We start from the raw sequence: 13197 nt of genomic DNA, 5'->3' as shown, positions 1-13197 counted from the left end.
GACCCTGGACAGATCATGCCAGGTACTGATTTCCTGGTGACCAATGCCAGCAATGTCACTACTAGTCATAGTGTGGCAATTGTGGCTTTCTCCTGGGGTGGAGTGAAGGGACAAAAGAAAGTTGTAGTCAGTTCAGACCTCCCAGTTGATTGTTTGTTGGGCAATGATTTGGAGTCATCACAATGGTCAGAAGTGGAGCAGAGGACTCACATGGAAATGTTAGGCTTGCCAGCACATGTGCTTGCTGTGACTAGGTCACAGGCCAGAAAATGCCCCACTGAACAGGTGCTGGATCCTGAAATGATGGACCAGACACCTTCCAAGAAGAAGAGCAGTAAGGGTAAGGCTTTGCCTTCCCCCTTGCCCCAGGTTGAGGATCAAGTCTCTGAGGAGGCTGATCTGGAAGAACTGAGGGAAACTGAGCCTAAAGAGCTTGAACTTGATCAAGTTGAGTTTCTGGGCTCAGGGGGACCCTCCAGAGCAGACCTGGGGAAGGAACAGTTGAGCTGCCCTTCCCTTGAACCCCTCAGACAGCAGGCTGCTGCTGAGGCTGCAGGGAATGCCACAGGTGCCCACAGGGTATACTGGGAAGATGGACTCCTGTACTCTGAGTCAAGAGACCCCAAGCCTGGTGCAACCAGGAGGCTGGTCATCCCCTTGTCTCTGAGAGGTTTCCTTCTCACCTTGGCCCATGAGATTCCCCTTGCAGGTCATTTAGGTCAGACAAAGACTTGGGACAGGCTTGTCTCACACTTTCACTGGCCCCATATGAATGAGAATACCATGGAGTTTTGTCGCTCCTGTGTCACTTGCCAAGCCAGTGGTAAGTCAGGTGGCACAACAAAGGCCCCCCTCATACCACTACCTGTGGTGGGGGTTCCCTTTGAAAGAGTGGGGATTGACATTGTTGGTCCAATGGAACCCCAGACAGCATCAGGGCACAAGTTTATACTGGTGGTAGTGGATCATGCCACCAGGTATCCTGAAGCTATTCCCCTTAGGACCACTACAGCACCTGTAGTGGCAAGAGCCCTAGTTGGAGTATTCTCCAGAGTGGGTTTCCCTAAGGAGGTCGTTTCTGACAGAGGTACAAACTTCATGTCAGGATATCTGACTGCAATGTGGAAGGAGTGTGGTGTGAACTACAAGTTCACCACACCCTATCACCCACAATGCAATGGGCTTGTTGAGAGATTCAACAGGACCCTCAAAGGGATGATTCATGGGCTACCTGAAACTCTTAGGAGAAGATGGGATGTCCTGATCCCCTGCCTCTTGTTTGCTTACAGAGAGGTCCCACTGAAGGGGGTTGGCTACAGCCCTTTTGAGCTTCTGTATGGGCATCCTGTAAGAGGACCCCTGTGTTTGGTGAAGGAAGGATGGGAGAGACCTCTCAAAAAGCCTGCAACCAACATAGTGGACTATGTACTTGGTCTCCGCTCCAGGATGGCTGAGTATATGGAAAAGGCATCCAAAAACCTTGAGGCCAGCCAAGAACTTCAAAAAGCTTGGCATGACCAAAAGGCTGTTCTGACTGTGTACCAGCCAGGGCAGAAGGTGTGGGTGCTGGAGCCAGTGGCCCCAGCAGCTCTGAAAGACAAATGGTCTGGGCCCCACACCATCATTGAGCAAAAGGGAGAGGTTACCTACTTGGTGGACCTGGGAACTCCCAGGAGCCCTCTCAGAGTGCTCCATGTTAACAGGCTCAAGGCATATGTTGACAGGAAGGACATGAGCTTGCTCATGGCCACAGATGAGGGACAGGAGGAAGAGAGTGACCCTCTCCCAGACCTGCTCACTCAGAATCCTGATGATGGATCAGTTGATGGTGTTGTCTTTTGTGGCAGCCTCACTGAACATCAGCAACAGGATTGCAGGCAAGTTCTGCAATCCTTCAGACATATGTTCTCTCTGACACCCAGCCAAACTGATTGGTGTACCCATGATGTTGACACTGGAGACAGTCTGCCTGTCAAGAGTAAAATCTACAGACAGCCTGATCATGTTAGAGACTGCATCAAAACTGAAGTGCAGAAAATGTTGGAGCTGGGAGTCATTGAGCCCTCAGATAGCCCTTGGGCTAGCCCAGTAGTTCTAGTGCCAAAGCCTCACACCCAGGGTGGTAAGAGAGAGATGAGGTTTTGCGTAGACTACAGAGGCCTCAATGCAGTCACTAAGACTGATGCCCACCCAATACCAAGAGCAGATGAACTTATAGATAAATTGGCTTCTGCCAACTTCTTAAGTACATTTGATTTGACAGCTGGGTATTGGCAAATCAGGTTAGCTGAGGAGGCCAAACCCAAGACAGCATTTTCTACCCCTGGAGGGCATTATCAATTTGTGGTAATGCCCTTTGGACTGAAAAATGCCCCTGCCACCTTCCAAAGGTTGGTGAATCAAGTCCTCACTGGGCTGGATGACTTCTGTGCAGCTTATCTTGACGATATTGCTGTCTTTAGCTCCACCTGGGAGGATCACCTGGTCCACCTGAGGAAAGTGTTAGAGGCCCTGCAAAAGGCAGGCCTCACTATCAAGGCCACAAAGTGCCAGATAGGGCAGACACAGGTTGTATACCTGGGCCACCTTGTAGGTGGAGGCCAGGTTCAGCCACTGGAGAGTAAGATACAGGCCATCAAGGACTGGACTCCTCCAATCACCCAGACTCAGGTTCGAGCTTTCTTGGGCCTGACTGGGTACTATAGGAAGTTTGTCAGGAATTATGGGTCCATAGTGACCCCTCTTAATGACCTGACAAGCAAAAAGATGCCAAAGAAAGTTCAGTGGACAGCAAGCTGTCAGAAAGCATTTAATGACCTAAAGCAGGCCATGTGCACAGCACCTATCCTAAAGAGTCCAGATTACTCCAAGCCATTCATTGTCCAAACAGATGCTTCTGAGTTGGGTGTGGGGGCTGTTCTGTCTCAACTGAATTTTGATGGTAATGATCAGCCTATTGCTTTCATTAGTAGGAGGTTGACACCCAGAGAGAAAAATTGGTCAGCTATTGAGAGGGAGGCCTTTGCTGTGGTCTGGGCCCTGAAGAAGCTGAGGGCCTACTTGTTTGGCACTCACTTCACCATTCAGACAGACCATAAGCCCCCCTTGTGGCTAAATCAGATGAAGGGTGAAAACCCCAAACTGCTTAGGTGGTCCATTTCCCTACAGGGGATGGATTTTACAGTGGAGCATAGACCTGGTACTGATCACAGCAATGCTGATGGGCTCTCCAGGTATTTCCACTTAGAGCAAGAAGACTCACCTGGTCAAGGTTAGTTTATTGTCCCAAAGTTTGGGGGGGGGTCATGTAGGAGAGTAGGGTCTGCAATCCTATGATCACCCAGATTTTTGCTTTTTGCTGCACTGGTTTACGACTTTCCCTGGCTGTGGGCCTGCTAATCAGACCCACAGCCTAGCTGTTCTCTCTATCCAAATTGTACTCAGGTACTGAATTGGCACTGGGCCCTCTCCAAGTCCCTGTACCCAGGGCTGAGGTGTACCCAGAAGTCTCCCAGGGGCTGAAGCATGTATTATGCCACCCCTGGGCTGACTAACTAAACTGACACAACTGGCTGCACGACAGCTGGGGCAAGGTGGTGTACTCACCCTTTGCTTTAGATATAGTATACCTATATCTAACCCTAAAATGGACACACAGATCTCCTATCAGTCACTCCTATGGCAGGCCTTAACAATCCTGAAGGCAGGGTGCTTGGAATCGTGTGAGATGGTGCTCTAGCATGAGCTGAGCCTGTCTGCGGCTTTCGGGATCCATCCCTTAGCCGTTTCCATGATATCGCATACCATATACTCTTATGTGCATTATAATCCTCGCGGTTAAATGCCAACTCTGGTATCGCTTTATCAAACCATGTCGAGTAAGGTGTCATACGAATTGGAATACTAACCCCTCGCCAATTCTGGCGACGGGGTTAGCATTCCACCCTTCTAGAGGGACACGACATGCATGTAACCTATAACCCGGTTAAAAGTCAGACAGAGCCTTAGCATCCACAAAATGGATGCTGCCACCGAGACACAAGTCTGCCCTCCTGCTGCTGGGAGTCCTCCCAGAGCAGGAGATAAGGACAAAGGGTTTCCTGCCAGGGGCGGTGCCAGCACCGTCCCAGACAGGGTTTTGTGTATTGTAGGTAGGCAGGGCTTTAGAGGAAGGTGACTGCCAGTGGCACCCCGGTGCTCACTGTGCATAGGCCGGCTGAAACCAGTTCCAGGGGCACTCCAGCCCCTGGCCTGGGGAAAGCCCGCCAAGGAAGTGGGTGTAACCACCCCCCTCCTGGTCCCACCCATAGGGCAGGACCTAGTCGCGTGCCAGCCCCCTTTTCCAAGATAAAGGTAGAGACTGGCCCCCTTCCAAATCAGATCATCTTTGAATCCTGAAACTACTTTCCACGAAAGGAACTCAAGACTTCTTCCTAAGATTTCTCCCTTGTGACTAAGGAGTAGTCACCCTGCATCCGCAGGCACCATCTTAAAGAACACTGCGGTCTGCTGCAAGTCTCTCCTCCGGATCAAGACTGCCCAGCTCGACGAGAACCGGCTTCCCTGGCACCTCTGACCTCTACCCACCTCTACAGCCCAGCTGAGAACCGTGGGTGCGACGAGACCTCAAGGGACCGGCCATCTGCAAGACTGCACGACTTCTTTCCAGCAAGCCCGCCGAGTGAATTCCTGGTGAGTGCTTTGGGGTCCGAGAAGCCCCCACCCTGAGCAGCTCCAGCACCGAAGTGCAGCCTCCCAGCATCTCCACGATCTGCGTGGGGCCCTTCTGCTTTTTGCTGCTCACCGCGTTGTTTGGCTACTAGCCGCTGGCTTGTGGCCTTCCTGACGACGCCCGACGACATTTCTTCTGCTGGTCTGGTTGCTCCAGGCTGGCCCTTGCTCCCTTCCAGAAGAGGAGCACCCCGGACCCTCCTGGTCCACTCAAGACGCCATTTTGAGTCCACCGCGTGGGCTTGGATTAGCCAAGGCTTGTTGCCCAATCCTGGGTAACTTCGACGCCGACAGCTTCATCCATCGTGGGACAGCTCGCCTCTCCATCCTGGTCGCCGACAACGCCTCCTGGTCCGTGAGATCTGCAGAGCCAGCGTCGCCCACTCACCTGACTGCGGTGACTTCGCCCGGTGCCATCCTGGTGCCCACTTAATCACTGGCTAGTGATTCAAGAACTTGGTCCCCTCTGCTTTCAGGTTTCTTCTTCCTTGATCCAGGCTTGGATCCATCGAACTTTTCTTCACTGGTCGCCTGCCAGCAACTTCTTCCTTCCAGGCTCCTGGTCCGGCAACGAGATCCCCGACGTCTTTTCAGACCTATGCAGCTGCAGCCCCTGGGCTAGGTAACTTCGGCACTTCGGTGTCCCAGCATAGCCTCACTATCCTAGGGTCAGGATCCACTGTCGTTTTCTTCCTACCAGGTCGGGTTCGCCCGTGAACACTAACTTTGTGAATTCTAGCTTCCATAGACTTTGTCCCGCATCCCGCGTGAGAGTGCACACTCTGCACCCGAGTTCCCTAGGCCTCCTGCTAGTAATCTAAAGGTTCAGTAGTCTAGTCCAAGCGATCCCAAAGCCTCTGAGAATCGTTACTTACCTGCTAGTAATTCGCATTCCACTTTTAAAGTATATGGTTTTTCGTGCCCCTCGGGCATTTGTGTATAACGTGCTAACTTAAGTATTTTCATAAGAGTTTTGTTGTGTGCCTAGCACCCTGTCCTCATAAAGAGTACAGGGTTGTTGTGATTCTAATAAATACACTGTTTATTTTCATAACACTTGTGTGGTGTCCTTTCACTGGGTGTTCAAGGGGTAATGTGATGGTAAAACAGCTGGCTTAACACGCCCTCTAGAGTCTTAGCCTTAGACTGCTCGTATCCATGCTACTAGGATAGCTGGTCTATAAGGTTGACTTACAACCAATCATCAATAAGGGTTGTGTGGACTGATATATAGTGATCACTAGAATAGTGAGCACTGCACATCAGGCCACCTTCTCACAGTCAGGTTGTGCATCAAGGTCTGAGGAGCCCCCTGTTGGGCTGAGGGCCCATTTCACTCGGGGCATGGCGGCTACTTCTGCCCTGGGTCGGGGAGTCGCCTTGCAGGACATGTCAGGCAGCTACATGGGCCTCGCTGCACACGTTTGCTAGACACTACTGCCTCGACAGCCAAGTCCGGAGAGATGGCTTATTCAGTCGTTCCATTCTCCAGGACTTTCTGGTGTGATCTTGGTCCGCAGACCCACCACCGGGGTTGGTATTGCTGGGGTATCTATTCTAAGGTAAGGAATCTAACACTAACCTGTTTCTTTCAGATGCACAAGTCACTTACCTTTGGTAACGATATATCTGTAAGAAACAGTAGTTAGTGTTAAATTCCTTACCGCCCCACCCATCTTCCCTGTTCTGCGGACGGACATCTAGAGTTAAGGTATTTCCCTTTGAGGGCCCTGGTTTTATGGCACCAGTGTGGGTCTCTGGCATGGCTCTGCGTTCCTGGCGCGGAAAGCTATGTACAAGAACTGACATCAGCGCTGAGGGTGGCGTCTAAGTACTCTGACGACATCATCCTGGCGACCACGATGCCGACGACTGACGCGGAGCCGCATACGACACCTATCGATGCGCAGGGGTACTGCTACGCAAAACTTTCCGGATCCAGTCTGACGCCTGGGGATATTCTAAGGTAAGGAATCTAACACTAACTACTATTTCTTAAAGATATATCGTTACCGAAGGTAAGTAACTTGTGCTTTGAAATGAGTTGCAGAATTCTTTTTTGAATCGCAAAAGATGTTTAGTACACTAAAAAAATAAACACACTTTGAAGGATGCAAACTATGTGATTTTGCGAATTGTGTGATGTGTGCCTACAAAAGTGTTTCATACTTAAGGCCCTGTCCCACCCAGTCCTACATCTCTCCAGCATCTTATCCATTGATGAGAAGCACACAAATCCTCCATCAAATTGTAGATCCGTACATTTCGGTATGGAGAAGATATATAAACCCAAGCATGGCCATGCATACAAACTAATGTCCTGCAGGAGCTACAAGAGTTGTTCTTTGTCTTCTGCAACTAAAAAAGGAACTCCTCAATTGCATCTTCATCCTGTTTGTCTAAAGGGGACTCAAATGATGAGCCTCGACCCATTCCCTTCTGAAGAGCAGCAGTGACAGTTGCAGATTAAGGAGGAAGACTCGCTTAACCACAAATAGTTCTTTTTTTTAAACTTTTGGTGTTTTGGACTTTGCATCCGAGGATTTTGAAGAGGAGGTATCAGAATTTGACCTGGACAACACAGACGTCTCCATGCTCTGAAGAGGCTGGTTAGAGGCATGAGATGTTAATGTCGAAACTAGTATTTATGAATGCAATAGGTTTCGCCTTGTACAACTCTCTCCTCTAACCCCAGGCAAAGCCATTTGTCTTGGATTTTGGAGATGTAAGTTAAGTATGTAAACTAGTATACCTCTTAACATATGATCACTTGTACTCGTTCTTCTCTTCTCCAAGCATGCCTGATGCTAACATATTCTAAATGATCCTATTTCTGCCATGGCTGCCCATAAAATGGGCATTGATTACCAGTATGATGGCCCAGCATGATGCCATGTATAACCACCATTGTGTCAGGGCATGCATTTTGCCAGGTATCACCACCACTGTGCTAGTGCCTGTATGTTGCCAGGGAATACCTCAGCGTGCCAGGACCTGCAGATTGCCAGGAATTAGCACGTTTGTGTCAAGCCCAGCATCTAAGGAGTGGAAGCAAACACTTGCTCCTCACACACATGCAAGATGCCCTCACAAACATGCACTAACGCACATATACAGTTACAAACACAGGCATGCACACATGCACCTACACACACATAGACATACCTGCACACACAGACACTCTCAGACATACAGACATACGCACACACGCACACACACACACACTCAACTCACAACCATAGTGCAAAACCAATTTTGACTTACCTGCTCCAACTGCCTGTCTTTTTTTCTCCTCTCGCTCACTTACGCTTCCCGGGTTAGAGGGAGGAGGGAAAGTAACTTGGGTAGCTTGGGAGGGTGAGGCCTTTAGGGCAAAGTGGGTATGAATGCCTAGCAGGGCCAGAGGCCGGTAGCACTGCAGACCAACAACAAATGAAGCATGGGGAAGAGCCGAAGGGAATAACGCAGAAGCGCAGGAGTGGGAGGTGAGAGCAGGCCTTAGTGCTCAGCGGGAGTGCAGAGGAGAGTTGCACAATCAAGGGAAAGAGGGGAGTGACCAAAATGAGTGACTGGAGTGGGGGCTTGTGGGGACGTGAACTAAACGAGGAGGTTGGCGAGGTGAATCAGCAGACATCAGATGTTTTTTGGGGGGGGGGTGGGGAGCAGTGAAGGCACTGGCAGAGGGATTTGTTCACTCCATCCATGCATCTCCACGGGCAGGGAAAGACCATGCAGGCCTCCTTGCTATGTGAGTGGACGGATGCACTCTTCAGCTCACATAGCATCAGATTCAATACAGCAGTGTTTTAATACATGAGCAAAGCGGGCAATTGCCCTTGGCCCCACCTTCCAAGGGCCCCCCCTGGGAAAGTGAGTGTTCTCTCTCTCTATCTCTCTCTCCCAAAATCATTAAGGCAACACTGCTCGAACTGCTCCTAGCAAAGAGAGAGAAAAAACACATTTTATACTTTTATCAACAACAGTTTTCAGTTCAATTTGCTGGGTGCAGCGCCATTAAGGCAAAACCCTAAAAGACCTGCAGAAATCATTTAGAAAAGAGGTAAACAATCTGAAGATATAAATACATGAACATATTTTGTTGTTTGTAATGGCTTCTGCTCTGTATCAGCATTTGTAGTTTTAGATTCAGTATAATTGGTTTTACCTTATAGAAGAGTGCGGGGATGGTTCATTATCATTAAGCAAAATGTTTGGGTATAGAAAATGCTTGCATACCTGCATCCGTAAAGTGTCTGGCTAATTTAGCCGATTTGGCAGCTCCATAAAATATCTCAGACATTTACAAAGGGAAGCTACAAACTCCCTTGCAGTAGAAGCAGTGGCAACCAAGAGGACAGAAAACGGGGAATCAATAGTGTTTTGATGTACAGTATCATCTACGCTACTGTATGTTGGTTAAAAACCTTCAGATGGATCCTGATTTTAATTTGGCAAAAATGGAAGACAGGATTTGCTTGGGAAAAGTGGGATATAAATGAAGGGAGCCCCTGTCATCAGGAGAGAGCTACAGTAAAGGTGACCTGACAGTGAGAGATTCCAGCTACTCATACTGCTTGTCGTAGGTGATATTTGTTGCCTCACCACTTTTTGGCACTGAAGTCTTTTCAAAATATTACCTGCATTGAGTTTTCAGAAGTCCAAACTGCTTCATTTGCAATTGGCCTCAATCCCTTTACTGAATGTGTTCTCACTTTCGCTATCCTCTTCCCTCTCCTTCTACTTAGCTTACTTCTTTAAATGTACAAAATCAGAACTCCCCAGCAGGCTCTAGAAACAAAGGAGGTGTCAAATTTGATCTCAAAAACTTCCTTTCTACCCATTTATGGATTGTGCTTTAACAGCTGAAGGGTAGGATGTGGGGCTTTCAGGACCTTTAGTACCCTAGTACTGATGACCTGAGACCTTGGAAAGGGAGACAGGCTCAACCTACAAAGAGGGGAACTTAACTAAAGCCCTATTTATCTCCTTGAGTATTTTCCTCTAGTAGTCTATTCAGCAGGTACATGCTCCTTGGGGTTCCACAGCAGGAGTATCCTTATGTGATAGAGTACAAATCTGTTCAGGAATGAACAGGTCATTCAGAAGTACCAACACGTTGCAGCTTGGTTACGACATATACTCAGAAATGTGGCTACCAGGAGCTTTCCCCTCCTGAGTGGGTGGCAGAAGCCTCTGGTGGAACAGAGGTAGTTACCCTATTACTGGTAGCGATAAGTGCTGCCAATTCTGATACAATCCCTAGGCCCAAATAATACCCTTTAATTTAATCAGTGTGACATTTTCCATCCACCTTAAAAGCCCATGATCACCTTTGATACCCAGCGCTTCAGGGTCATCAAAAATAAATGCTTTCACATGGATACATTTATTTCAGACAAAAAGCACACAATATTAAGGTTTGCCCGTCACAAGACTTTGGTCTTGTAAGGGTCAGCTGCTGAGAACTGTTTGTTACATGCCATGCAACCGCCTGAAGCATGCTGTAAACAGAGAGAGTGGCAGTGGGAATCAATATCTTCCATATCCAAATAAGCCCCAAAAAAGTTAGCATAATGCGCCCCTTCTAGTAAGGGGATGCAGCGGGGGGAGTAGACCAGCAATTTCCAGAATAGGCAAGCAAGGGAGTAGCCAATCCCTCAATCCTGCCTATTTGGCATAAATAAAACAAATTAGGTGAAGCAGTGGATGATGCATTTATGGAGCTTATGCATGTGGAAGGAGGCTTAAGGAAAGGTGTCCCAAAGTTCGTAAAGCGGCAGTGCTCTTTTTGAGACACTTAAGGAAGACAGAGTAATATTTTCCTTTAAAACTCCATATTTCTGCAGAGATATGATCCCATGATGGAGGTTCTCTTCTTTGTGACATCTCTCAGATCAGGCCCAAAGCAAAAACGTAATTGTGTGAGGGTTCAACAATGGCAGTTCAACACAACTTACATATCAATTTTACAACAGCTCAGGTTGTGCTAGACTAGAAATCGACATTTCAGTTTTTAAACAGAATTTCTGTGGATTCAGTGACCAAATGCATGACAGGGTTAGAAGAGGATTGTACAGTCCTTTAAAAAAATTGGTCTAACAAAGGAACTGGTGAGTTATATTCAGAAGGAATATTGTATCAAGTGCCTAAATAGTGTTCACATTAGTCTTTATTTAATTTTGTTTGTTAAGCGAACATGTGTGTCTTTAAGGAGGAGGAGTGGGCTATAGGTCAATTTAAGTGAGTACTATTGGATGTAAATAACAAAATATTCGTTTTATTTCTTGGTTTGGCTTGTAATTTAGGACACTCCGGCCCTAGACATGGCAAAAGAAACAGTAGAAGAAAAGAAAACTGGATCTTGCCTCAGCATCTCTGCCTTTTTCCGTGGATGTGGAAGAAGGAGAAGGAACAGCAATGTAGAACATCTCTTAGAGGAGGGACAAGAACTGGACTGAAAGCCTGTTAGGGAAAAAGAACCAAGTCCATAGTGCTTTCAATGAAAAAAAACTGATCACCTCCAATTTTCATATCTCATTTTTAAATGTCAACAAACGCAATGGAAAATTTATCATATTCCTTCAGCATATTCGGGGATTTATACTACAAATACCCTCTGTTTCTTAAAGGGAGTCAAAGAATACAGAGGAAGACATTTTTAATGCAGACTTGGATGAGCCAATGGGTTTCTTGTGTAAGCAACTCCAAAAACACAAAATGTGAACCTTTCCTGTCTGTAATCATGCCCTGCTCAGCAGTGGCTGTATTTAAATAAAATAAGAATATATTCCACTTCGGAAACTGAAATTCCCTCAACTGAGTAAGCATGTTTGTGTCTCAGAAGGTTTTCTGCAAGGTATCTGAGTGAAAATCTTCAACCCTTCTATTGTGTCTGTGAGGAGATCTCTTCCAAAGTGCAGGCGTTCTCCATACTCCTAAGGAAATGTTTTTGTAGAACATGTGAATGGGACCATGGGGAGTAGTTATAAAATGGGGAATATTTGCACATCAATAGGAGGAGTTTAAGACAATTTAAGTGGGGTTTAGAGGGGCAGGAAGGATGTTAGGGAGCGCATGCTAATGTACCACTCACAAAAGAGTGAGACCATTGTTATTCACAACTGAATCTTATGTTACTGCAACCCTAAAGGTCTCAAAACAGTATTAAATGTACTACAGCCAAACTTTGAGGTGAGTATAGCACCAAACATGGTCACTCTCAGGAGGCGGTGACTTAATCGAACCCAATGCAGCTCTAATTTAGGAAAAAGTTGAAGACACACTTTTTTAAAGAACACTACATCACAATGCAGTAACAGTCCAATGAGCACATTCTTCTCCTATCATTTGTTGATTTTATGCTTACCTTTGTCCTTGTACAGAACTTCGTTGTCTTTTTGACTAGATTCATGCTATACAAATGCCATGTTTTTTATATATATATATATATATATATATATATATATATATATATATTCCACGCACTTCTAACTCGGTTGAGTTAACAAATGGCAAGCACACAGGTATCCGCTTTCAGATGTTTATTTCACAAACCCCTCACCCCCGACAGACGCGTTTCGCTTTGCAGCTTCGTTAGTGTCGATTAGTGTACACACCAGATCACCATTTTAACCCTTAGGTCCGCCCCACAATTTCAACAACATAGAAGATGGTACACAATGTAACTAATGTGAACGCGGAAGACATCTTTAAATGCATATGAACTTATACATTTCCCGGGGTTATCATGGAATGTAATAAAGTGCTAAGTGCTCATTTAAAAACATGCGTCCATAACTAATTCATAAAGTGCATACGTGCTCCGGACATTGCAAGGGAATATTTAACATAATTCTAAATAGCAGCGAGTCTCCTTTTATTCTGCTTGTAATAGCATTTTCCCGTGCTCGTTTTAATTAAGTATCCCTTACTTTGTTACTTTGTATAGCCCTGTATGGGCAGTTATTGGTAATCAAATACGAAAACATGACAGTCGAATCGCACATTTGTATTACAGATAAATTCCCCTTTGCCGCCCCCTTATATAAGCTGATACCAGGAATTTTTTCGCATGATCCCATGCATGAGTTAGAGGTGTACCCACATTTCCTCATTGTTGTTAATTCCCCATGGGGCCATCGTTTTGAGGTCTATAATGTATTTCGATTCAAGCACTCGGAGTGCCTTAGTCCTGTCCCCTCCACGTTCTGAGCGTGCAATCTGATCTATGCAGTAAAAGCTCAAAAGGTCTCTATTGCTTTGATGTAATTCAGCAAAGTGGCGTGGTTGTTTACTTCACAACGCGTTTCGCCACTCGCAGTGGCTTGCTCACGTGAATAACAGGCATGTACATAGTAGTATATATCCCCCACAGGAAGTGAACATAGAGATGTGGACTGCACATCTGAGCCAAGATCGTAAATGCCCCAATACAACATAAGTACAAATAAATACATAAATACAGAG

General features: G+C 46.7%; 1 protein-coding gene across 17 annotated transcripts in view; it reads left to right on the top strand.

Annotated features, from left to right (window-relative positions):
• Nucleotides 1-11542, top strand: part of LOC144823305 (uncharacterized) — a 559034-nt gene extending 547492 nt beyond the window's left edge. For all 17 annotated transcript variants that reach the window (XM_078681830.1, XM_078681822.1, XM_078681741.1 and 14 more), the window contains one exon: nt 11037-11542. In XM_078681830.1, coding sequence (XP_078537956.1) covers nt 11037-11189 — 153 coding nt within the window. In that variant the 3' untranslated portion in view covers nt 11190-11542. The remainder of the gene's footprint in view (nt 1-11036) is intronic.
• The last annotated feature ends 1655 nt before the right edge of the window (nt 11543-13197 follow it).

This window comes from Lissotriton helveticus, chromosome 1_1 (genome assembly GCF_964261635.1).
Source record: "Lissotriton helveticus chromosome 1_1, aLisHel1.1, whole genome shotgun sequence".
Taxonomy (NCBI): Eukaryota; Metazoa; Chordata; class Amphibia; order Caudata; family Salamandridae; genus Lissotriton; species Lissotriton helveticus.
This window is presented reverse-complemented; position numbering and strand designations above follow the sequence as displayed.